This window comes from Tamandua tetradactyla, chromosome 5, assembly GCF_023851605.1.
Source record: "Tamandua tetradactyla isolate mTamTet1 chromosome 5, mTamTet1.pri, whole genome shotgun sequence".
Taxonomy (NCBI): Eukaryota; Metazoa; Chordata; class Mammalia; order Pilosa; family Myrmecophagidae; genus Tamandua; species Tamandua tetradactyla.
Genome location: NC_135331.1, coordinates 9,366,141 through 9,393,299, shown reverse-complemented (window position 1 = coordinate 9,393,299; position 27,159 = coordinate 9,366,141). Strand labels below are relative to the sequence as shown.

The 27,159-nt window shown below is 34.7% G+C and overlaps 1 protein-coding gene across 15 annotated transcripts in view; it reads left to right on the top strand.

Annotated features, from left to right (window-relative positions):
• The window catches only part of KNTC1 (kinetochore associated 1), a 172,055-nt gene that overhangs the window by 132,051 nt on the left and 12,845 nt on the right, over positions 1-27,159 (top strand). For 14 of the 15 annotated variants that reach the window (XR_013175534.1, XM_077159714.1, XM_077159713.1 and 11 more), the window contains 18 exons: positions 384-556; positions 1,007-1,104; positions 1,496-1,634; positions 2,142-2,198; positions 2,817-2,980; positions 3,814-3,918; positions 6,950-7,078; positions 7,702-7,818; positions 8,853-8,962; positions 11,683-11,890; positions 14,965-15,054; positions 15,930-16,101; positions 16,186-16,244; positions 16,383-16,599; positions 17,956-18,029; positions 18,268-18,478; positions 18,595-18,704; positions 25,839-25,885. Coding sequence is in view for 14 of the 15 variants with exons in the window: in XM_077159714.1 (XP_077015829.1) it covers positions 384-556; positions 1,007-1,104; positions 1,496-1,634; positions 2,142-2,198; positions 2,817-2,980; positions 3,814-3,918; positions 6,950-7,078; positions 7,702-7,818; positions 8,853-8,962; positions 11,683-11,890; positions 14,965-15,054; positions 15,930-16,101; positions 16,186-16,244; positions 16,383-16,599; positions 17,956-18,029; positions 18,268-18,478; positions 18,595-18,704; positions 25,839-25,885 (2,280 nt within the window). In the remaining variant the exon portion in view is untranslated. The remainder of the gene's footprint in view (positions 1-383; positions 557-1,006; positions 1,105-1,495; positions 1,635-2,141; positions 2,199-2,816; positions 2,981-3,813; positions 3,919-6,949; positions 7,079-7,701; positions 7,819-8,852; positions 8,963-11,682; positions 11,891-14,964; positions 15,055-15,929; positions 16,102-16,185; positions 16,245-16,382; positions 16,600-17,955; positions 18,030-18,267; positions 18,479-18,594; positions 18,705-25,838; positions 25,886-27,159) is intronic. The other variant, XM_077159724.1, reaches the window with a different exon arrangement.

The window sequence follows — 27,159 nt, the reverse complement described above, 5'->3', positions numbered from 1 at the left end:
AAATGTTCCGGATCCCCACATTTTGCACCTTAACTGAAATTAGCATTTGCTTCATGCATTTCTGGAGTTATAACGGTAGTTGCCAATGACACTTTGATTTTTACGGAGATACCACATTCTTGTTTGAGGTAAAAATATAGTAGCATACAAGGCAAGTAACAAATATTGCAGTTAGGTAACAGAAGCTTTGAGTTTGGCATGTTGTACACTTTGGGATTTAATGGCATCTCAAATAAGTTGAAAAGCAAAGCATATACATACCGTGGAAATAGTTGAAAGATGTTTAAGCATTGATGATGATGTTTATATATAATCCAAAAAAGGCAAATGTATTTGCTTTCAGCATGGGTTTTCTAACTACTGATACTTCCTTTCCTCCAAAGAGACTTGTTTAAGTATCACTACAATGCTGACACAGGAAAGTTGCTATTTTTGACATGTCAAAAGCTGTGTCATATGTTGGCTAATGACATCCCAATGAAAATACCTACGGGGATAAATCTTCCTTCAGAGATACATGATCTAGCATGCCAAGCTGCCACCATCTGCAGTCCAGGTGACAAAATAATTTGAAAATATTTTATCTTCTCTGGTTCATTTCAGACTTTCTCCCAAATACTGTCTCTCTGCAATTGAACAATACATTAACTAGAGAGTAGATATCCCCATTTTACAAAGAGGCAAATAAAATCGATTCTCTTGGGTATTATTATGATTAAATACTTCAAAATAATAAGAAATGTTACTATTAACTGTGGCCAAAATTCACTTGTGTAGGATTATGAAATTCTTGCCTCCTGGTATCTGATCTTACTCTCAAGCCAAGTTTAAGAAAAATGTTGCACTGTATTATTTAGTGTTGTCGAAGCTAGATGGAAATCTTTTTGTATCCTTTTGGCCTTCCTTCGAATTTTTAATGGTAATTATTAAGAGAGTGTTGTTTATTATTCTAAACACATGATATATTAATTTAATAGTTTAATTGTTTTTCTTAATTTTCTTTCAGATTTTTTACTAGATGCTTTAGAACTATGTAAATATACTTTAACTGCAGTGGAGCTTTCCAGGCAGTGCCAAATGGATGACTGTGGGATTCTAATGAAAGTAAAGTATTTTTGAATTTCATTTCCTTCAGTAAAAAGTTTAAAAACTTTTAAATCACAAAGTTTACAAAATACTGAATCTACCTCTTGTATTTTCTTATTCTAAACTAGAAAACTACTGAAGGGCATGAGATCAAGTATTTTTCTGTCACATTTATTGACTTTAGTTTATACTGTTTTCTGAAACATTGGGCCTCAGATAAAGCAAATAAGGCCTCTTTGGACCTGGTACCTAATTTAAAGTAACTATTTAAAGTGGCCGACATAGTTGTATTTACCTTCAGAACTACATTTAGCTCTAATATGTCTGATCATGGCTCAGCTTGTTGAAGATGACCTCTCCACTTTGCAGTGAACTTATTTGTGTCTCTTCTGTATGATTTGGTATTTAGACTTCTTTTGGAACTCATAAAGATCCATATGAAGAGTGGTCTTACAGTGACTTCTTCAATGAGGATGGAATTGTTCTTGAGTCACAAATGGTGCTACCTGTTATTTATGAATTGATTTCATCATTTGTTCCTCTAGCTGGTAATATCACTTGTGTCATTATTTCCTGTATATTTCTGGTTAATTGGACTTTAAAATGTAGAGTTTTGGCATTAGGATGATTATATGGATGAGTCTTACAGGAATAAGGTTGAGCAAAAGAAGTCAGATACAAATAGAATGCACACAATATGATTCCATTTACATAAAGGAAAAAAAAACTTAAACTGAACTCTACTGTTAGAAGTTAGAATACTAGTTCTCCTTGGAGGTGGGCAATGACTGAAAGGGGACGATGGGGACTACAAAGGTTCTGATAATGTTCCATTTCTTGATTTGGATGCTGCTACATGGATGTTTTCAGTTTGTTAGAATTTGTCAAATTGTAAACTAATCTGTGCATATTTCTGTGTTTAAATTTTACTTTACTCTTAAGAAAAAATAAAACTTTTTCTACTTAAATAAGAGTTTACTTTAAAACATTATTTAATAAAAGCATAGTATTTAAATATCTTATTTAGTGCTATTCAAATTTTTTCTTTTTTGTAGAAAACAAGAGACATCCCTTGGATTCTGCAAGTTTGCCATACTGCTCAATTAGTGAAGGTATTTGACATCCAAAATATACAACATTGTTTTAAGATTTTGTAGATACTCAAATAGAGGAATTCTTTGAGTCTTAAATATGAATCTGACTTAATATCCTTACTATAATACTTAGTGTATTGTTATTCCTTCAGAGGATCAGTAAATTGTTTCATTGGTTTATAGCAATAACTTTTTTTTAATTTTTATTTTTTGTGTGGGCAGGCACCGGGAATTGAACCCAGGTCTCCGGTATGACAATTCCGGACAATTCTGCCACTGAGCCAATGTCAAACCATCCTATAGCATTAACTTTTATGAATCTGTTCATAAATTTTGGGTTTTCAAATGGAGAGATGGTTTCCATTATCTCATGATTTAAGCATCTCATTTACATTAGGCAAATTAAACTAAAAACATCTCCTTATCTAGCAGACTTAGCTATTTTCTAGTTTGAATCATGCTTCCTGTTAACACTCTCATTAGTTAACTTTGAGAATGAATTCTATGGCAGTTACCTGCACTGACGAAGTAGGCTGTCTCTGAAAACAATTTTCAGTCATATGATCTTTCTTTGTTTAAAAAGAATCTAAACTAAATATTGAAGTACTTTCTGAGAATACTTTTATCATTTCACAGGAAACAACCTGATTTTACCTGTTTTAAGTTCCATCTCTGTCCTACTTCAGAACCTTCAGGAATCGAGCCAGTGGGAACTGGCCCTAAGATTTGTAGTTGGGTCATTTGGTACCTGTCTTCAGCACTCTATGTCAAATTTCATGAATGCCAGTTGGAGTGAAAAGGTACTGTATTGAGAACAAATACTTTGGCTTCAGGTAAATACACATTTAAAAGAACTGCCAAATAAAAGAATTTGAAATATACATTTTCATATCTGGGCTATGTAACAGGAAATTGATAATTTGTGCGGGTTTTTTTTGAAGTATCTACTAAGATTCAGGTATAATTCAAGAAGCTTGCACTCATTTTCATACTCAATCTTTACAACAATTCTGAGAGTCTTTATTTTGTGAAAGAGAAAACTTAGATTCAGAAAGGCAAAATACGTTACCCAAGGCTTTAGGTTGTAAGTGGTAACTCTTCTCAGTCCCAAGTCTAGTGCATTTTTGACGCTACCACATTAGGTCAAGTATGTATGTCAGCTCTTTGTTTTATTGTGGCGCAAGTTACTATAATCATTTCCTCTGTTGACAGCATCATTCAAAAATTTCTAGAAGACCAACTACCTTTTAGTAACTTGCTTATGATTCTTGGTCATGGAGGGGTTTGCCTTCAGTTCTACTACTCTTCATATTTATTAAATGCCAAATTTTAAATGACCAACTTCATTAACGTGTAACTTTCAACAATAAAATGGCACATGTTAAGTGTATCAGCCAATGTATATACCGTCTCACCACTACACTCAAGAAATAGAATAATTTGAAAGGTTCCTTTTTACCCCTTCCCTGCTGATTAAAATCTCCTCAGCCCCAGCTTCCTGTTGTTATAAATTAGATGCCAATGCCTTTTGCATGGAGTGATGAATTTTCAAAGTTCCTTAATATTAAAAAAAAAAAATTCAGGTTGATCCATAGAAGTTGACCTAAAGATTCTTTTTTTTCTTCTCTGCAAGTTGTGTGGAGAGACCACATTAGTTAAATCAAGTCATGCTGTTAAGGAATTGAAAGAAAAAGCTGTTATGTTTATCAGGGGGAATGCTACAACTCTATTGCATAAAGTGAGTAGTTGTTTTTGATAATTTTTTTTTCCTTTTCACTATCAATAGTGCTTATAATTCAATACTTTATGGTTCAGGAACCTGTATTATACCTGTATTATAGCTAATTATTGTCATTGATGTTTTTCATTGAGGTAATTGAGATTCTATTGGGAAGTTTATGAAATAGAGTGAAACTTATCTATTTAATTATTTTGTTTATTTAATTTATTTTATGAAAAAGTATTCCAATTATCCTAGCTATAATTTATTTCTAATCCAAAAATGCTTATTTTTCCATTAGCTTATATTTTTAAAAACTCATGGTGAAAAAATAATTATATAGGACGTTTAAGTTTCCAGTTGTCAAGTCTGTTTTTTAAAAATTTTATTTGGAAATAATGTTTCAGGAAATTTGTAAGAATAGTACAAAGAACTTTTTATATGCATTATTCAAGTTCACCTGTTGCTTTATTATTTGCTGTCATGTGCATTCTTTCTCTCTCTTTATAAGATCATTTTATATTTTATATTATCATTTTCTGACCAATTAGCAGTGAGTTGTATACTCTGTGGCTCTTTACTTCAGTTGTTTTGTTTCCCAGGAATAAGAATATACTCTTAGATAACCACAGTACACTTATCAGCTTTGTTGCGTTTAACAATGATACAATACTTATATTAATTTTCTGTTCATATTCCAATTTTGTTATTGACCCAATAATGTCCTTTATAGCGTTTTTTCCATTTCAGTACAAGATCTGCTCTAAGATCATATATTATAGGGGTCATCAAGCTATGGTCAGCAAGGCTGGCTGTCTAATTTTGTAAATAAAGTTTTCTTGGACTACAGCCCCATCCATTAGTTTATATATGCTCTATGGCTGCTTTTCCACTACAAGGGCAGTTATTATTTCTTGTGACAGAGAGTACATGGTCTGCTAGCCTAAAATATTTATACTTTTTAGCTACTTTAAAAAAATGTTTGCCACCCTCTTACATACTGCATTTAATGATCATCTTTACTAGTGATCATCATCTTTAATGTGGAATAATGTTTACCATGTAGTTACAAAATGACGTTAGTATCTGGCAGTAGCTCTTTGCATTTCTCTTTGCAATTCTCTGGATCCTGGATCTTTTCCCCTATGCTTCACAGGAATTCTTTGACATTTTGCTTATTTTTTCCTATTTTTTCTTTTGTGTTTTCTTTGTCTAGAGGATAGTGACTTTGACTGTGATATCATGTTTTGCTTTATGACATCCACTCACAATATGTGATGAAAATTTCCTGAATCATGAGTCTTGTGTTGCTCGTGAACCTTACATTGTAAAATAAACAAGAACATAAACCAATAAAAAACACTCAGTTGCTGGAAGAAAAATAAAGAGAATAAGGGGATTTAGAAAATAATGCAGCTGGCGAGCTATTTTAGATCAAGTAGTCAAGGAAAGCGTCTCTGATGTTTGAGCCTAGACCTAAATGGCTTACAATAACGATGATGTGAAGATCTTGGGGAAGGACGTTCTCAGTGGAGGAAACAGCCAGCACAGTACTTACCTGAGGTGTAAGCACACTTCTCGGGAGAGCCAGTGTGGCTGGAGTACGCAGAGTAAGAGGACGGGTGGTGGGAGAGAAGAGCCAGAGGGAGGCAGGGGCTGGATCCTGATAGGGCCTCGTGGGCCAGAATGCTAAGAGAAGCCGTTGGGGAATTTTCAGCAAAGAAGTAATTTAATCTGATTTACATTTTATAAAGATCATTCTAGTAACTGTGGAAAAATGGACTGTAGAGGTGGCAGGAGTGAAAGCAGGGAAACCAGTTGGGAGGTAGCAACTGATATCAAGTAAAAGATGGTGTTGGTTAGATTTGAGTGTTAACAGAAAGGGATGTGCAAAGGAGTTAGATAGATTTTGTGTTTTTTTTTCTAACTTTTTACTTTTGTATAATTTCGGATTACAGGACAATTTCAAAAATAATACAAATCCCATACGGAGAAATCCAGCATACCCCCAAACCCCCATACAACCAGATCCACCAGTTCTAACACGTGGCCACCTTTTCCATATCTGCTTCTCTGTTTCCTATCTATCATCTATCTATCCAGCTAGTTAACTGTTTTCTGAACATTTGACAGCAGGTTGCACACATCGCGATCCTTGGGTATACAGTACTTGCATGTACATTGCCTATGAATAAAAATATTCATTTTATGTAATCACCTTAAGCACAGTTATTGAGTCCAAGAAATTTAACACTGATATAAAGATAGCATTTTATATTCCAGGTTTTTCTCATGTTCCAGTATCCTTTTGAGCATTTATCCTCCATTCTTAGATCCCATCACATATCATGCGTTGCATTTAAATGTCATTATCTCTTTAATTTATCTTTCTTTTTCAATTGTGGAAGCATATACATGTCAAAAATCTGCCTATCCCAACCTTCCCCCCAAGCATACCATTCAGTAGAGTTAACCACATACACAATGTTTTCATACCCTCACCACCATCCATTTTAGAACTTTCTCTTTCCCCCAAATAGAACTCCTACCCTGATTTTGCAATAAGCCCCTTTTTCTCTTTCCACCCACCCATGGTAGCCTGTATTCTACTTTCTGTCTCTGTGAGCTTGCATTTTCTCTGATGTTTTCTTTGTGGTTACCATGGGGCTTAACCTTAACATCCTAAATCTATAGCAATCTTGTTTGCTTTTATGCCAACTTAACTTCAATAGCATACATAACTACCTTTATTTAGTTCTTGTTACAAATGATATATTTATACATTGAGTCCCAAATCATTAATTTATCATTACATTTTATGCATATGCCTTTTAGATCCTGTAGGAAGTAAAAAGTAGAGTTACAAATTAAAAATAGAATAGTACTAGTATTTATATTTACATATGTCATTATCTTTACTAGTGATCTTTTTTTTCTTCATGTGGCTTCGCTTAGTTATCTGGGGTCCTTTACTTTCAACTTGCCGAACTCCCTTTAACATTTCTTATAGGGCTGATAGTGAAGAATTTGTTTCTTTTGATTCCTGTAGGTATTTAATTGTCGCCTGGTGGATCTTGACTTGGCATTTGGTTATTGCACACTTTTACCTGAAAAAGAAGTGTTTGAAAATCTCTGGAAGCTCGTAGATAAAGCGTGGCAGAATTACGACAAAATTTTGGTATGACCAAAGGAAGCACACCTTCAAATCTTGATTGAACATGATGTATGAATGATTTAAGGGAAGAAGTGAAGTTGACTTTGCCACTAGGTCTTAAAGATTTAGCAGAAAAATGTTTCGCTAACTCACGTGATTTTGACCAACTTTTCCCTGACTAGCAACATAACTGTGAAATGTATATGCAAATCAGTGTTGTTCAACCCAGAAAATTACTGTTGCTTTTTCTTAAAATATGTATGCAGTCATAGTAACTGACTTCTTAAGCTCGCTCTAGTGTACTTGATGCCCTAGATCCATAACATAGTTCTTTGTTTAAGACAAGTTTAACAGATTGAAAACTTCTTGGATGTTGTCTATATTAAATTTTGCCTTTTGTAGTAATTTTACCAGCAGGGTAACTAAATTTGCCCCTTTCTTATGAAGGAAAGCCAGACTAAATTTATGGTGTCATAAGAAAAGTTGTATTACCTGAATGTTGAATAAGAAGAAATGACTGCAAACAAAGCACAACACACACATTTATCACAAATAAGGATTTTATTATTGAATATCATCTAAAAGGTGTTAGAAATGTTTACTTGACTTGCAAGTACACTGTAATTCCATTTTATTATTTTTCTTAGGCAATATCTCTGGTGGGCTCTCAGCTGTCCAGGCTCTATCAGCAAGTAGAAATGGAGCTTAAGTTCTGTGAACTCAGTACTGATGCCCAGTGGGGTATTCGTCTTGGTAAACTTGGTGTGAGTATTCTTTGTACTTGCTATGAAGTTTCATCCATATTAATGATTACCCAGTTGAAAATTTTTAAACAAAGATGTCATTTTCCCTTACTTTTGGGAAGAAGATGTATGTACTGACTCCAATTTTAATTGTATTAAAAGTACACCGATAGTGCTTTCAAATAATTAAAGACCTTTTGCCTCATTTCCTTTTTCTTATATTTTTAAGGAAATAACAAGAGACCTGGCATTTTCATCTGCTTAACTTTCTCATTGATAGTATATATCTCATATATATCTAGTATTAATTGGCAGTTATGCTATTTCAGGCCTCCCCTTTAGAGTCCTGTTTCTGTTTCCTGCTGCTATTATTTGGTTAAAGGTAACATTAAAATATTTATACAGTAGTAATTCTTAATATCATCACATAGATGCATATTCATCATTTCTTAGTACATTTGCATCGATTCAGAAAAAGAAATAGAAAGACAACAGAAAAAAATAAAACGATAATAGAGAGAAAAAAATAAAAATAAAAAAATAAAAATAAATTAAAAAAAAATATTTATACAGATATACCAAGCCTTAAGAACTCCCATTATGGAAAAGTAAGTGTCCCTTATTTTTCATTTTAGAAAAAGAAAAGCACCTCTGATATTTTTAGCTCTTATCATGAATGTCAACATTTTATTGTATTTGCAAACTTGATTATCAAGAACATAACCATTGCTGAAATGATATATGTTTTGAAACCTAATTCTTATGTAGAAATGGAACTGGTGTCCCTCTCTCACTAACAGCCAAACTTTACTTATGGAGAGGCAAGGCTTAAGGTTGGCTCAGAGAGATTTTTTGGATCCATAGCAAAATATGTCTGAAATTTCATAATGATGTTAGTCAAGTTGGATAGTGTGATAAAGATAAAAATTGGAGGAGCTATCGAAAATGTTTCTTTTTAAAAAAAATGGGTAGTAAAAAAAACGTAATGGTGTCTCTATTTGTTCTGATACTTTTCAGTTTAGTGAATTTTTTTGCTTTGCTCTTTTTATTTCTAGATTTCTTTTCAACCAGTTTTCAGACAACATTTTCTAACAAAAAGAGACCTCATTAAACCTCTCGTGGAGAATATGGATATGGACACAAGCCTCATTCTGGAATATTGCAAGTAATTCTTTAAATTTTAATATTTTTGCTACTATCTAAACAAACTGGTAGTCCCTACAGCAGGAACATAGTAATAAAAATTATGAGATGTTGTCTGTAGATTTCTGGTTTTTTCTTTTTCTCACTCCCAAAGTAAGTAAATCCAAAGCCATATAAATCTCTTACTATATCACCTGTTTAATTTTTATTTACTGATTAGTGTTTCCCTAATTTGCCTGATTCTAAGCCTCACCTAGGGCACTTGAGTAAAATTACAGATTCCAGTGCCTCTCCCCTGGCAATTCTGATTCAGCAGCTGTGGGTTGAGGCCCAGGAATCTCTGTTCTTTAATAGGAGCTCCAGATTGATCCTATAATCAGAAATGTTTGAGTTCATTCTTTTGCGTGGTTAAACTTCTCAATCAAATCAACTTAGGGAGTAGGCTAATTCTAAAGTAAAAATGAGCGAAAGGTATTATTTAGGGACAATTTTAAAAAGTAACTTACAAATGAATAAAAAAACCTAAAACTAAGTGTGCTATTTATAGTTGTGACTAGGAATACATGATTTGTAATTTACGTGTCAAATGTTTCTTTTTAAGGAATAGCGCTACTAATTTGCGAGCACATTATTGTTTTCAAAGCGCTTTCACACCCTTCATCTCATTTAATTTTTGCAAGTTTTGAAGCATGTTATTGCCAGTTTACATATGAAAAAACATATCCATATTGGGTAGCCTCCTCAAAGTAAGGAGTGACTGCTTTGAAAACACTAGGGTGATATAACCTCTATCTAATTTGTGGCAAATTAGTGGAATCTGACTTTATTGGTAATGGAGCTGCTTAGTGCATTTCCTTCACCAGAAAAGTATCTGGTCCTTTTTCCCTCTGGATGGTGGAAAGTAAGGTAATGACACAGCCATCACCATCTGATCTGCAGGTCAGGCGCTACAGCTGCCCATAGATCTAAGTAGCAAAGTACATAAACTGTATTTTAAAGTTACAAAATTACACTACTCTTCAGTTTGAACTGCTACGGTCTAGAATGAGGTATGCATTCTCTCTCTTCTGTATTAATTTGGTCTCCTGAAGAATTTGTGTGTGTTGTTTTATGGTGCCGAACACTTTTCTGCAATTTAAATAGCTGTAATAAGTTAAGTTAATTTTACAGTCATTCTCCTCCCATGTCATTTGATGACTTGACACATTGTCTTCAGGCAGTCCTACTGAATAAATTCAGATGACCTTAGAATATAAGAGGATGACCTAAATGATAGTGCTTGAAGCTTTTCCTTATATTTCAATTCTTCTGTATTGCAAATTAAACTACCACAGTCTTATTGATAGGGACTTGGAAGACATTGTTTTTGTTGCTTTGTCTGTGCAAATTTGATACCTCATTTTTAAATCTTTATCATTTTTTCTAACTCAGAAGGAATATATTAGCATCCTAGTCCCATATAGTCCCAATGCTCAGGTATAATCGCCACTGAGTTTGGCCATTATTTCTTGTTCTAGTTTGCCAGCTGCTGGAATGCAATATACCAGAAACGGAATGGCTTTTAAAAAGGGGAATTTAATGAGTTGCTAGTTTACAGTTCTAAGGCCAAGAAAATGTCCCAATTACAACAAGTCTATAGAAACGTCCAATCAAAGGTATCCAGGGAAAGATACCTTGGTTCAAGAAGGCCGATGAAGTTCAGGGTTTCTCTCTCATCTAGAAAGGCACATGGCGAACACAGTCAGGGCTTCTCTCTTGGCTGGAAGGGCACATGGCGAATGCGGCGTCATCTGCTAGCTTCCTCTCCTGGCTTCCGGTTTCATGAAGCTCCCCGGGAGGCGTTTTCCTTCTTCATCTCCAAAGGTTGCTGGCTGGTGGATTCTCTGCTTCGTAGTGTTGCTCTCTCTGAATCTCCTTCTCCAAAATGTTTCCTCTTTTATAGGACTTCAGAAACTAATCAAGACCCACTCAAATGGGTGGAGACATGTCATCCCCTAATCCAGTTTAACAACCATTCTTAACTAAATCACATCACCCAGGGAGATGATCTCATTACAGCTCCAAACACACAGCATTGAATAGGGATTATTCTACCCTTAAGAAATGGGATTTATATCAAAACATGGCTTTTTTAAGGGGGCATACTTCCTTTCAAACCAGCACATTCCTCATATTTTTTTTTTCCTATACTTACACTATCATGCTATTTTTTAATTTATCAAAAGCAGAATCATACTTTACATACCCTTTATAGCAGGTATAGTTCACTTAACAATGTCTTCCAACATTGGTACATAAAGCTTTTCTTCATATTTGTTGACTGATATTTCTTTGCATGAATGAAAGTTATTTAACTAATTCCGTCTTGATGAATGGTTGAGTTGTTTACAATTTTTAAATATTACAAAGAGTTTCTACAGTGGACGTCCTTATAAATATTTGTATCTTTGTCTGCCTCTGTGAAATTCCTGGAAATGGAGTTGCTATATTAAAGAACAAAAGGTTTTTGATTTGTTACACATTTCTCTCCAATATCGTGCCAGTTTACACATCCACCAAGAATAATATCTGATTTTAAAGGGGCAATAATTAGTTATGATGACATGTATGTTGTCTGATTTTAAGACTGGACAATTTGATGGTTAGATTTCAGTGATGAGTATACATACCTAAGTGTTTTTGTGGGAAACTGTGAATGCCTACGTTTGGCAAGACCTGTTTGTGAATGAACACTTCTCTTAGTACATTTCAGCTGGACTGTGATGCGGCTCTGCAGCTGTTCATTGAAACGCTGTTCCACAGCACTAACGCCAGCCAAGGCCAGGGCGATGCCACCATGCAGCCCACAAAGCAGCAGCATTCCAAACTCCTGGCCAAAGCTGTGGAAATGGTTCCTTTACTGACTAGCACAAAAGATTTGGTCATCAGTCTTGGTGGAATACTGCATAAGGTAGGTGAATGGTAAAGTTAATGTGCTGAGTGATTTTACATATCCCTTTCCTGCTTAATTAATAGATGCATATGGTAACAAATTGGAAGTGTAAGTTATATATCTTTTGTAGACTTTTAATTTTGAAATAATTTTAGATTTTTATATATTTTAATACAGTTTAATGCAATAATTCTCTTGTCTTAAATGAAAATAGCTGTTTTTTTTCAGTTTTGAAAATAGCACGTATTCGCTGCAAATTACCTAACTATCCAGAAAGCTATAAATCAAAAGGTGAAATTTTATTATAATCCTCCTCCCTAGAGATAAAAATGTTAAATATATTGGTGAACATCCTACAGAAAATACTCTATTTTGTTAATTTCATTTTTTACTTCACATATTTTGAATGCCATTACATGACAGTACATATCCATTTTCATCACTTTTGATTGATGCATATTTATCATTCCACTATTTGAATCAACCATGCTCATATTAACAAGCCCTTTGTGGATGAACATTTAAGTTGTTTTTAAATTTTATCATTATTGTTATGTGTAAAAAAATCTTTTTGTACTCGTCTCATTTTTTTTAGGAGAGCTGAAAATTGGACTTTTTAGGACAGAGAGTAGTTTAGTGGGTGGATATGGAAATAAGACTGCAAGAAATATTTAATTTCTATATTTTGTTTGTAATTCAGCAAAATAACATATACTTGTTCAAAATTTCTGCATACTAGAGATCATCTCATTCATGTGACTCTATTTGGCACAAAAAAAATGGAAAAGAAATGATATGTAGGTAGAAATAAAGAACACAGGAAATACTTGTTTTTTTATAAGTGTAGATGCTCCCAAATATTTCTTGCATTATAGTATACCGTTAGAGATAGAATGGAATCCTTTGAAAAATTTTTGCTTGGAGTCCCACATTTTTAGCTATGCTCTTTTCCAAGAAAACATCAGTTCCCTCCTTTCCCAATTTTCCCATTATAAATGGAAGAAATGAAATTTTAATTTTAAAATCTTATCAGCACAAGCCATGGAAGCCTGAATGGCTCAGGCTTCTCTCCTGAACTTTTGTGTCCACTACATGTTTTTCCATTACAGATTAATTTCACTATGTCTCCAAAGCATTTGTTTCATGACCTTATCCCTTTCAATCTCTTTTGTCTGGATTCCGTTGAAGGAAGACATTATTAAAGCAGGAAATATAAGCAAAGTCCCTTGAGGGATGGAAGAAAAACTATGGAACTATTAATTTACCTTTGAGGAATTGTATAACATAGTTTCAAACTTGAAGGTTGTCTTGTGAAGCTCATTTATGTAGCAGAGAAGCTAAGCCTACCTATAGTCTTATAAGTAAGAGTTACTTCCAGAAAAACTTTTTTTACTCAGATGTGGCCTCTCTTTCTCTAATCCCAACTCTGCAAGTAAAATCATCACCCTCTCCTCTCTGTGTGGGACATGACATCCAGAGGTGAAAGTCTCCCTGGTAACATGGGCTATGACTCCCAGGATGAGCTGGCCCTGGCACTGTGGGATCAGCAATGTCGTCCTGACCAAAAGGGAGAAAAGAAGTGTAATAAATATCAGTGGCTGAGAGAGTTCAAATGGAATCAAGAGGCTACTCTGGAGGAGGCTACCCTTAATCAAGCTTCAGCTATACATTGCTACTTATCATTTGCCAAACCCCAACCAAAACCATTCCTGCCAATCCTAAAGAACACCTAGGGCACTATCTGATTTTCTACGAAGGTCCCATGCACTGTGATTACTTTACAGAAACCTACCACCTCCAGATGTGTTCCTAGGCCAAGTAAGTCCTGAAACCCAGAGGGGCCAGCCTCTCTACAACATCAACTAGTTCCATCCCCCTACCCCATATTATTGACAGCCCTTTCCAACATGAAAAAGTTGGAATGGACATAGCCCAAATGCCCTTAAAGATTGGGAGAAAGATCAAAGGAGAAGGTGGAGTTAAAACAGAGAAGATCAGATTTACAAATAACTATGATTGCTGGCTCATCATATTGATATTTCTTTTAGTCTCTAGTAGTGTCTTGGAGCAGCTAGAAGTAAAAACCTTAAATTGTGGAATTGTAACCCATACCAAACTCTAAAATCTGTTCTACAACTGATTGTTGCGGTGTGCTTTGAAATTTATTTCATTTTTCTATGTATGTTATTTTTCACAATTGGAGAAAAAAAGACTAGAGGCATCCACTCTCACCCTGCTTCTAAAGGAGGGTAAAGATTGCTCACCAGTCTTCACTGAGCTTTAAACTATATATAGAATGAATTTCCCCTTTTAAAGTTATATATGTTATTCATTTTAAAGTAATTTCAGCAAGAGAAAGATGTTGCCTCAAATCCTTTGTGAAGTTGCAGAGAGACTAAAGAAACAAGGCAGTTAAATATGATGTGGTGTCCTGATGGGATCCTGAAACAGGAAAGGACGTTAGTGGAAAAACTGATGAAATCCTAATGGCGTCTGTAGTTGAGTTAATTATCAATGTGAATTTCTTAGGTTTCACTAATATACCAAGGTTGTGTAAGATTTTAGCATAAGAGGAAAGCTGTGTAAAGGAAATTCTCTGCGTTATCTCTGCAATTTTTCTGTAAATCTAAAATTATTCCAAGGATAATATTTATTCTTTGTCTTATAAGAAATCTCATCAGCTTATTAAATTTACCAAGTTTATTCTTTCTTGAATTTTATACATAAGAGCATCTTCCTTTATTAAAAGAATACTGCCCTGCACAGCTTTTTAAGTAATATATCCTTTCATAACTTACATGGAAAAAGGATGAAATGTGAATTCTGTCATACAGCGCACACACACACATACACACACACAAAATATAGATATAAATCTTTTCAGGCATTTTTAAGCATGCATGTTTATCCTGATAGAGCTCATTTTAGAGGTGAGAAAGTTTTAGTTCGTGCTACAAAGAAGTATTTGTCTAATTTAATATTATAGTGTATTGAGATTTTATATCTGTAATGAGTACTAATGAATATAACTAGATAAAACTCTACAAGTGTGGAAATGTCTTAAATTTTTATGTATTTTTGTTTTTATACAGTTGGATCCCTATGACTATGAAATGATTGAAGTTGTCTTGAAAGTTATAGAAAAAGCTGATGAAAAGATAACCAGTATTAATATTAATCAGGTATAACAAATTTATTAAAGATTTAAAAAATCATCTTTATGCTATTATTTGGATTATAAATAAAATGACTTTTATTCACTATCTTTCTGGACTATCCTTTGAACTCTGTTTAAACTCTACACTGTAGGCCCTTTTTCTTTAGAATGCATGCAGAAGTAAAAAGAATTTTCATATCATTTATATTCTTTTTTTTTTGTTGGCATCCTGTTTTGCTGATTGTGATTTATATCTGCTATCCGAAAGTGAAATCATTAGAGGATTAATTCAGAGGAATTAAGACAAAACTATTTGTTATCTGGCAAAAAGAGAAATGTGTAAGGAATTGATTTCAAGTCAGCTTTGTATTTTAGTGGGTAGTCTGGGACTCAGTTCTATCTCACTACTTTCAGTAACAACTTAGTCTTTTCTGGATTTTGGACATGACAACTTTTAGCTTTTTTAAAAAAATTAAAAGAAAATGAGCTAATTCAGAAGATTAGATAAGCCCCAAAATGTGAAACATAAGCATAAGAGGAATAAGGGGTACACTGAATTAATTTTAAATCTTCTGTGTATTTAAAGGGAAATTAAATCTTTAATTTAAATTGAAACACCTCAAGCAGTTTGAGTATAGAGAACTTCCAGATTCTTTTTTTTAGAAGACATCTCAACGAAAACAGGGTGCCACTGATTTCTCCTAGTATGATTTCTTTAATGATCATATAAGTTATTTTGGAAGAATAACATTAGAGGAAAAACTAGAAAAGGCTCTGATCATCTTTATGGAAATGAAACTGTCTAAGGAATAGAAACCTTTGACAGTATAGTGCTAGGCAGTTTTAAAAGACTTAGATTGTGAGTTAACCTCACAGGAAAATGCTTTTATTTTAATATAGGCTTTGAGTCTTCTGAAACATTTGAAGTCGTACAGAAGAATTTCTCCTCCAGTGGACCTAGAATACCAGTATATGTTGGAGCATGTCATAACTTTGCCATCAGCTGCCCAAACTAGACTGCCTTTTCACTTGATATTCTTTGGCACAGCACAGAACTTCTGGAAAATTATCTGTATGTTGATTAATTTTGTGTGTTTTACTGAATAGTCAACATTTTTTCTTTAAGCAAATCATAGTCTCCTTGTTTCCTTTGTAGCTACAGAACTCAGTGAAGAATCCTTCTCAACATTGCTCTTAATTTCTAAATTAATGAAGGTAATATGTTAAACTTTGTAAGGCATATCTTTATGCTATAATTAATTCTGATCCTGAGTAGAAGGATTTTGTTCTGCTTTCATAACTGACCCTTAAAGGTGAAATATAAATCAGCTTTAACTTTTCTTTTCTTTGAAGTTTTCTTTGGACACTCTGTATGTGTCTACAGCCAAACATGTTTTCGAAAAAAAACTAAAGCCAAAGCTACTGAAGTTAACACAAGCTAAATCTTCAACCATGATTAACAAGGAAATAACTAAGATCACTCAAACCATCGAATCCTACTTGTTATCTATAGTTAACCCTGAGTGGGCTGTAGCTATTGCCATCAGTCTTGCCCAGGATATTCCAGAAGGTATGGATTCTTCCTTAAATTGACCTAAAATGATTGACTCTTTTGTTTTGCTTTTTGAAATTATAAAGACACACACTCTTTTACAATCATTTTAAAGTATATTTGCCCTCCCTGTTTACTTGTGACATGCTGAATGTTTCAAAGCCTCACGTAGAAGTAAGCAAATCTCATTGCTTTTTGGTCAGGGAGAAGGCAATCTTGAACACTTATGTGAAAATACAAATTAATGAATATTTTCTGATATCCAATCATTCCACTTTTAATAATGAATCCTTAGATATTCTCACATAATCAAACACATACACAATCACAGACATTTATTGGCATATTTTTGGTTATGACAAAAGTTTTTCTGAAAACAACTATTTAAAAAAATGTTTGTTAGAAACTGATTTTAAAAAATAGGGCATGTTTATAAAATGGAATAACTAGGTGGCTGACTTGGAAAGATACTGAAAATATATGTTAAGTGAGAACATTAAGTGATACTACATTATGCGTAGTACCCCATTTGAGTTGAAGTCCCTGCACATCACACACATACACACAAATTAAAACTTCTGGGAGGAATATAGGAATGAAGGCTGAGAGGGGACTTCTATGGTAGATTTTTTTTATTGTTATTATTATTTTCAAATTTATTTTTTATTATCAAACCAAAACAACATACAAAATGAACATTCTAAACATACAAACGTTCCGTGCAAGGTGTACAATTAGTGGCTCACAATATAGTCACATAGTAGTATATTCATCACCATGGTAATTTTTTAGAACATTTGCATCACTTCAGAAAAGGAAATAAAAAGAGAAAAGAGGGCGGGCCACAGTGCTCAGCAGGCAGAGTTCTTGCCTGCCGTGCCAGAGACCTGGATTTGATTCCCAGGGCCTCCCCGTGCAAAAAACAAAACAAAACAAAAACCTCATACATACCATAACCCTTACCCCTCCCTCTCATTGATTGACTACTAGTATTTCCCTCTACTCATTACTATTAAATGTAATAATAGTAATTAAATGTAGTTACTATTAAAATATGTTTTAATGTAGTAGATTTTTACATTCTATTTTATATCCTTCTATACTATTTAAATTGTTTTTTACTATGTGTATGCTTTTTTTTTTAAGTTTTTTTTTTTTTTTTTTTTTGGTGGCGGGGTGCGGGGGTGCATGGTCTGGAAATCAAACCCAGGTCTCCCACATGAAAGGTGAGCATTCTACCGCTGAACCACCCTTGCACCATATGTGTATGCATTTTTGTTGTTTTTTTTAAACTTGCTAATTAGGCTAACTTAATTAAAAATGCATTATCTTGAAAGAATTAACATTTGCTTGTAAATCTTTTATTTTTTTTAGGTTCCTTCAAGATGTCTAGTCTGAAATTCTGCCTTTATTTAGCAGAGAGATGGCTAGAGAATATCCCACCCCAGGTATGTGTGAACTGTAAGACTGAGGGGCTCCTCTTTCTGGCTTTTAGTATGCTCAACATACCTTCTCGTGGTAGGTGTTTCCAAGGTCTGGATGGCCTGACATGGAGAACAAGACTGAGCTCTGTGGAGATGCTTAGGGATGTAACTAAGAAGCAGGGGAACCTTGATTAAGATGAATTCTTAGCTTCAACTTAGATTTCAAAAATGAGATTTCTTTCTGCTTGGAATTTTTTGAAAGGATCAAACACGTGAAAAAGCTGAGGCTTTGTTGAAGAAACTTCATATTCAGTACCGGCGATCAGGCACAGAGGCAGTGTTGATAGACCACAAATTGAACACAGAAGAATATTTAAGGGTGATAGGAAAACCAGCGCATCTCATTGTTAGTCTGTACGAACATCCCAGCATAAATCAAAGAACTCAGAATTCATCTGGCCAAGATTATCCTGGTGAGGACAAAACTCTTTTTTTCTTTTGTGTAAGAAAAGCTATCATTTTGACTCCCAGTTATCTTATATTGAAAACTTGAGTTATTTTTTTAACTACCTTATCTTGACTATCTTAGATATCCACTCAGCAGCAAAAGAAATAGCTGAAGTTAATGAAATTAATTTGGAAAAAATCTGGGACATGTTGTTGGAAAAATGGCTATGCCCTCCAACAAAACCTGGTGATGTAAGTACTCCCTGCTTCTGAGCAGGTTGGGACTGTGTTGATGATCTTTACTCAAAGGGTAAATATCTGTCCTGTACTGATGCAAACTTTTAATTAGGAACACTGAGTCTTTTATATATATATATATATAAATATGTTTTTTTAATTGAGATATCTTCACGTACCATACAGTCCATCCAAAGTATACAATCAGTGGCTCACAATATCATCACATAATTTTGTATTCATCATCATGATCATTTTTAGAAAATTTGCCTCACTCCAGAAAAGGAAATAAAAAGAAAAAACCCATACCCCCTTACCCCCTCACCCTTCCTTCTCATTGACCACTAGTATTGCAGTCTGCCCTATTTTTTTATCCTTTATCCCCCCCCCCTTTTTTTTTTGTCTTTTTTTTTTTACTCATCTGTCCATACTCTGGATAAAGGAAATGTCAGCCACAAGGTTTTTATAATTACGCAATCGCATTGTAAAAACTGTTCAGTTATGCAGCCTTCAAAAATCGAGGCTGCTGGAATACAGTTCAGCAGTTTCAGGTACTTCCCCCTAGCCACTCCAATACCCCATAAGCTATAACCTCTCGATGCTGAAATCTCTCAGCCATTGAAATTTTATTTTGTCTCATTTCTCTCTTTCCCCTTTCGGTCAAGAAGGCTTTCTCAATCCCATGATGCTGGGTCCCAGCTCATCCCCAAGAGTCATGTCCCACATTGCCAGGGAGGTTTACACCCCTGGGAGTTATATCCCATGTCGGGAGAAGGGCAGTGAGTTCACCTGCCAAGTTGGTTTAGACAGAGAGGCCACATTGGAGGTTCTCTTGGGGTGACCTTAGACATAATATTAAGTAGGTTTAACTTCCCCTTTGCAGAAATAAGTTTCATAGGGGTGAACCCAAGATTAAGGGCTCAGCCTATTGAATTGGTTGTTGCCGCTGCTTGCAAGAATAATAGGAATTCCCCAGAGGGGAAATTTAATATTTCTTACTTTCTTCCCAGTCCCCTAAGGGGACTTTGTAAATACGTTTTTATTCTCTTAAATTACTCTGGGATATATCCAGCCATCACACTAACCTGGGCAAACCAACAAGATCTCACTCCCTATTCAAGATTCCATGTAATTATGGTGTTCAAATAAACTGATCATTCGAGTTAAGTTAGATAATGCACTACCAAAAAAAATAAATTTTGCACCAAATAAACATCTCTTCCTTTGGTCTCACGCAAAAGTTGAAGTTGTGAAACGAAGACCATATCTTCCTTTATCCTGTATTCTGATTTACCTTAGTCCTATCTAGATCAGCTTCATTCATATCTCTAATCGAAGTCTGATCAATTTTTCAGCTTTTTTAACAGTTGCTGTATAGGGTAACACTGACTTTCATAGCTTCAGAGTTCTAATTCTGAATCAGGTGTTACACAAATACCAAAGTTCCAGGGTATGACCAGGATATATGCAGATAGCTTAGCACCTCAGAATTCAGAAGTAACAGTTACAACTCTGGAATAGATGTGACTGCTGTAAGAGCTTACAGTCTAAGAACTATTATAATAGGCTCCAATCTGATAATCCATGCTCTTGACTTCTGTTCTCTGAGTTTATATATATAGTTAGTCCATATGAGTGAGGCATAATAATATTTGTCCTTTTATTTTGAACATTTCATTCAACATGCTGTCCTCAAGGTTCATTCACCTAGTTGCATGCCACACAGCTTCATTCCTTCTTGCAGGTACTCAGTAGTCTGTGTATGTACATACCACAGTTCTCGCTTCCATTCCTCAGTTGATGTACCCTCAGGCCACCTTCATCCATTGCAAATCATTTTCTCCATAAACACCAGTGTGCAAATGTCCATTCATGTTCCCACTTTCAGTTCCTCCAGGAGTATACCTAGCAAAAGGGTTGCAGGATCATATGGCAATCCCACCCTTAGCCTCCTGTGGAACCACCACACTGCCCTCCAAGGAGCTGCATCACTCTGCTTCCCTGTTGACAGTGGATAGGTACATCTCTTTCTCCACATTTTCCTGGCACTTGTATCTCTCTGTTCGTTTTTAAACAGTTTTATCTGCACATCATACAATCCAACCTAAGAAATCAATGGTTCCTGGTATAATCACATAGCTGTGCCTCATGACAATCTATGTGAACACATTTCCTTTACTTCTGCAAAGAATCCCATACTTCCCCCCTTATCCCCCACATACTGACCTTTAGTTTTAGCATATAGCCTTTGTTACAGTCAGTGGAAGCATATTACAATATTACTGTTTACTATAAACCTTAGCTTGCATTGGTTGCATTTTTTCCTGTTTACCATCCCATTTCAACACCTTATAATGTTGACATTCATTTGGAATAGTGAATCTTAAAAGAAGGAAATAGTGTCCATTTTAATACTTTCTATTATCCAATGACTTAATTTGTTTTTCATTTAAATATTGTTTTGTACTTATTTTACCTTTCAACTGATAATTCTAGATGTATTCTTCCATAAAAGAAGTGACCTGTACTTACACACAGATTTTTATTGACATTTTTTAAAAATAACTTTAAACTTGAAGAAAAATTGCAAGAATAGTATAAATGTACTCCTGTATACTTTCACCCAGATTCACCAATTTTTAACGTTATGCCATATTTGCTTTATCACTCTCTAATATGTATATGTATACTCATTGTATTTTTCCTAATCATATGAGACTAAATTGCATGCATCATGTCCCTTTATTCCTAAATATTTGTGTATGTTTCTTAAGAACAAGGATTTTCCTTAACTTAAACTAAATGATCAAAATCAGGAAATTTAACATTGATCACAATGCAACATAGTAACCAGTAAACAGATTAATCAGTTGTTCCAGTAGTTTTCTTTATTTTTTCCCCTGGGTCCGGGATCTAGTATAAGATTATACATGGCTTTTATTTGTCAAGGCTACTCTCTTTTAATCTAAAAGAGTTTTCTTGGCTGTTCTTTGTCTTTATGACATCAACATTTCAAAGAGAACACCATTTATTTTATAAATTTCCCCTTGATTTGGGTTTCTCTGATGTTGCCTTGTAATAAGATTCAAATTATGCATTTTTGCCTAGAATACTACGATGTCGTTTCTTTCTCAGGTTGTGCTATTTGGAGGCCCATGATGTCCATTTGCTCCTTATAGACGATATTAATTTGAATAACTTGGTTAAGATGTTGTCTGTTTCTCTACTACATAGTTCTTATTTTTCCTTTCGTAATTATAAGGGGAGATATTTTAAAACTATATAATCCTCTTCAAACTCCCCCCCCATACACACACACACCCCAATTTAACATCTATTGATTTTTTTTTAAACATAACAACATACAAACACGAACATTCTTACCATATGATCATTCCATTCTTAGTATATAATCAGTAACTCACGTCGTCACATAGTTGTATGTTCATCAACATGATCATTTCTTAGAACATTTGCTTCACTCCAGAAAAAGACTTAAGAAGAAAACAGAAAAAAACTCATACATAGCACACCCTTTACCCCTCCCTCTCATTGACTGCTAGTGGTTTCATCTACCCAATCTATTTTAGCCTATGTTTCCCCTATTTTTTCTATACCCTTACTCCTTTTCATTTCAACCTACTAAATTTATTTTAAAATTTGTTCCCCTATTATTTATTTATTTTAATCCATATGTTTTACTCATCTGTTCATACTGTAGATTAAAGGAGCATCAGACACAAGGTTTTCACAATCACACAGTCACATTGTAAAAGCTACCTCATTATATAGTCATCTTCAAGAAACATGGTTACTGGAACACAGCTGTTTATTTTCAGGCACTTCCCTCCAGCCTCTCCAAAATACTTTAACTAAAAAGGTGATGACTGTATAATGCGTAAGAATAACCTCCAGGATAACCTCTCGACTCTGTTTGAAAATCTCTCAGCCATTGACACTTTATTTTGTCTCATTTCTCTCTTCCCACTTTTGGTTGAGAAGGTTTTCTCAATCCCTTGAGGCTGAGTCCCAGCTCATTTTAGGATTTCTGTCCCATGTTGCCAAGAAGGTTTACACCCCTGGGAGTCATGCCCCACATAGAGATGGGGAGGGCAGCGAGTTTGCTTGTCATGTTGGGTGAGAGAGAGAGGGGTGACATCTGAGCAGCAAAAGAAGTTCTCTGGTGGAGACTCTAAGGCCTAATTTTAAGTAGGCTTAGCCTATCCTTTGCAGGGATAAATTTCATATGAACAGACCCCAAGATTGAGGGCTCAGCCTATTGCTTTGGTTGTCCCCATTGCTTGTGAGAATATCAGGCATAGGGGCCACGGTGGCAGGAATTCTCCACATAGAGAAGTCCCCCTTTCTCGCCATTCCCTCAAGGGGACTTTGCAAATACTTCTTCATTCACTGTTCAAATCATTCTGGAATTTATCAGGGCATCACTCTGGACAAACCTACAAAATCTCATGCCCTACTCAAGGTTCCATGTACTGATGGTGTTCAATTAAACTGTCCACATAAGTTATATTAGGAAATGCACTGGTCAAAATATAAATTTTGTACCAAATAAACATTTTTTGCTTTAGTCTCACACATAAGTTAAAGTTTTAAAATATGAATTACCATTTATTTTCAACATCCTGCAATATTGACATTCCTTTGTTCTTTTCTTCATACAAAAACATTTTTTTAATTTGTACATTTAGTCACTATCATTGTACACTCTAGGCATTCCTAAATTATACCATCTTAGTCTTTATCATCTATCTTTCCTTCCTATTTCATTTCTACGCCCAGCCTTCCTCCCTCTGTCATTCTCACTTTCAGCTTCATTCATTGATGATGATTCTTATTTGAATCTATTTTAACTATGATGGGACATCAACATTTTTTAAGGGTACCGGCCAGTTGGTTTATAAAATGCCTCATTTTGGGTTTGCCTGTGTTTCCTGTAATTAGATTCAGATTTTGTATTTTTGGCAAAAATATATAGGTGATGCATTCTTTTTACACATCCTGGTGTCTTGCCATACCAGGAGGCATGTAAGGTGAGTTTATAAAAAATAGTATCATTAACATCTAAAACTCATCGATAGGATTCAGTTGTCTTTATATAGAATTTCTGTATTTTCTTTTGAGGTTACATGCAGAACTTAATAGCTAGATTCTGTAATTGCTATATTCAACCAGAAAGGTATCTTTAAAAAAAAAATGTTTTTAAAGAAGTAATATAACTAACATGACATGAAGTTTTTAATTAGTAGTTTCTATATCATTTGGCATGCCATTCAACAGACATTTTTTTAATTTAAAAAAATTTAATAACAAACGAACAAAAACATTCTTAACATATGATCATTCAGTTCTACAGATATAATCAGTAATTCACAATATCATCACATAGTTGCATATTCATATCATGATCATTTCTTAGAACATTTGCATCAATTCAAGAAAAGAAATAAAAAGACAACAGAAAAAGAAATAAAATGAAATAAGAAAAAAAAAAGATTATACATACCATACCTCTTACCCCTCCCTTTCATTGATCCACTAGCGTTTCAAACTAAATTTATTTTAACATTTGTTCCCCCTATTATTTAATTTTATTCCATATGTTCTACTCGTCTTCAACAGATATTTTTTATTAATCTATTTTACTTATTAAACACATCAACATACAAACACAAACATTCTTACCACGTGATCATTCCATCCTACATATATAATCAGTAATTCACAACATCATCACATAGTTGTATGTTCATCATCATGATCATTTCTTAGAACATTTGTATCAATTCAGAAAAAGAAATAAAAAGAAAACAAAAAATTCACACATGCCATACCCCTTACCTTTCCCTTTTTTTTCTTCTGTGAAATGATTTGTATTTTTAATGTATCAGCTTAGCCTTCATCCAAATAAGCTATGTTGAACAGAGCCAGAGGTAGAGTCCTATGTTATATCACTGGAGACCTCATTCCAGATTAAGATCAATAATTAGTATTATGTATACCTTATTTTTCAATCTCTTTAGCAATTATTTAGAAGGTGGGTTAGAAGGGCATGCTTGTTAATCTTGAAGATAGCACAGTGCTTGGAGAGAAAATTAATATTTTGGAAACATATAACTTAAAAGTTCTTACCACGCTGGAGCAATGAAACAAATGATGAGATATCACAGGAGTAAATGCAGCCCTGCATTTAAGTTCAGAAGTCCGTCTTGTTACCCCTCCCTTTCATTGATCTACTATTAGTAGCATTTCAATCTACTAAATTTATTTTAACATTTGTTCTCCCTATTATTTATTTATTTTTAATCCATATGTTTTACTCATCTGTCCATAAGGTACATAAAAGGAGCATCAGACACAAGGTTTTCACAATCACACAGTCACATTGCAAAAGCTGTATCATTATGCAATCATTTTCAAGAACATGGCTACTGGAACACAGCTCTACATTTTCAGGCACTTCACTCCAGCCTCTCCATTACACCTTAACTAAAGGTGATACTTATTTAATGCTTAAGAATAACCTCCAGGGCCGCGGTGGCTCAGCGGGCAAAGTGCTTGCCTGCTATGCCGGAGGACCTCGGTTCGATTCCCGGCCCCAGCCCATGTAACAAAAACAAAGAAACAAAATACAATAAAAAACAAGAAAATGTTTAAAAAAAATGTTTCCCTTTCTTCCTTCCTTCCTTCCTTCTCTCTGTCTTTCCTTTAAAAAAAAAAAAAAAAAAAAAAAAAAAAAAAAGAATAACCTCCAGGATAACCTCTCGACTCTGTTTAAAATCTCTCAGCCACTGATACTTTATTTTGTCTCATTTCTCTCTTCCCTCTTTTGGTCTAGAAGGTTTTCTCAATCCCTTGATGCCGAGTCCCAGCTCATTTTAGGATTTCTGTCCAATACTGCTGGGAAGATTTACACCCCTTGGAGTCATGTCCCACTTAGAGAGGGGGAGGGCGGTGAGTTTGCTTGCTGTTAAACCCATTTCTTAAACAAAGAATCTTTTCACAAAATAATTAATTACACTGTGATTTCTTCTATGTATATTGGGTTTTTCATCTAATAGATTTTGACCAGCTTATGTATAGTTACAAACTTTATTCAGTTTTTACCCTTTTTTTTTCACTTTTTCAAAGAAAACTTCAGAATTATTTGAACTTCAAGAAGATGAAGCCCTACGAAGGTACTCTTTTTCCTTTACTTATATTTGCCTGTATTTTTATGCCCAGTAGGAATCTTACCAATAAATTTGACAGATGGTGTTTAAAAGACCTTCTAGATATACGCTGTGTCAGTCTCTGACAAGAACTCAACACTGGAGAAAATTAGAGGTAGCCAAGAGTCAGAATTTTTGAACCTCATTAAGCTCTTAGAGATGTTGAGAGCTCCTTTAGCAGAGAGGGCCACTCAAGCAAAGGAAAAAATCCCTTATTAGCTAGAACTTTTGGACCTGACTCTTATATGAATGAGCTGGACTGGTTCAGGATTCCTTTTGCTCTTCAAACCTAAGTCTGTGATTGTTCATGATTTGCTCTGTTGAGAAGATGATGATATCTGGGGCCAAATCAGAAAGTAATCCATTAATGATGCTTGGCATAGCACAGGAAAGGGAGTGGTGGCACACATGTGCCAGCTTTTTGTCATTCCTGGCCTAGACCAAATGTAGGTCAAGTGGCCTGTGAGCCTCTACACTCTACCTTGGTCCTGGAGATCTGATCGTGAGAAGAGGCATGGAAAGACTAACCCAAGAAAGGAATTTCTCCTGGTGTAGGGCAGAGCTGGCCTAGCCACTCACTTGATGCCCTCCTTTCCTCTGCACCCCCACCTGGTCCTTGCTTAGTCTTTTTGTGTGTGTGTATAAGAAGTGTTCAGCATTCTTCATTTGGTACTATACATATACATACATGTACATAAACCACACAAAAATGCCTTCTGCTAATTAAAAGCCAACATTTAGATACAAGGAATTTTAATTAGATCCATGCAGTTAAGACCAAAAAGATAAAACGGACATAGCTGTCTTATCTTCAGCACCTTCCTTTAAACAGGCTGATGAACACCAGCTGAAACCCAGGTGGCTTGCTTTGTGTTTTAAGAGCAGGTATACCTTTGTCCAAACAAGGGGTAATTGCTGGAGTATCTCACTGAACAAGCCACATAGAAAGTCTTAAAAACAATTTCAAAAGAAAAAAAAAAGATCCCAAGAAGGAAATCCCGAAAGGGTATTTCATGCAAAGTTTATAACTTTCTGCCTTTTTGCATTGAAAGCTCCACCAGTGCCTCCAAGGGTACCTAATCCATCTTGCACTTTTCTGAGAGGGGTCATCTAGTCCTGAGCCTAAAGGTTGAAATGTGTCACCATGAGCTCCTATGTACTAAAACATAGCATTTTCCATATGTACTCTTCAGTGTACTTTTAGTTATGGTTTGCATTAATTTCCTGATTTGAGAGAATTT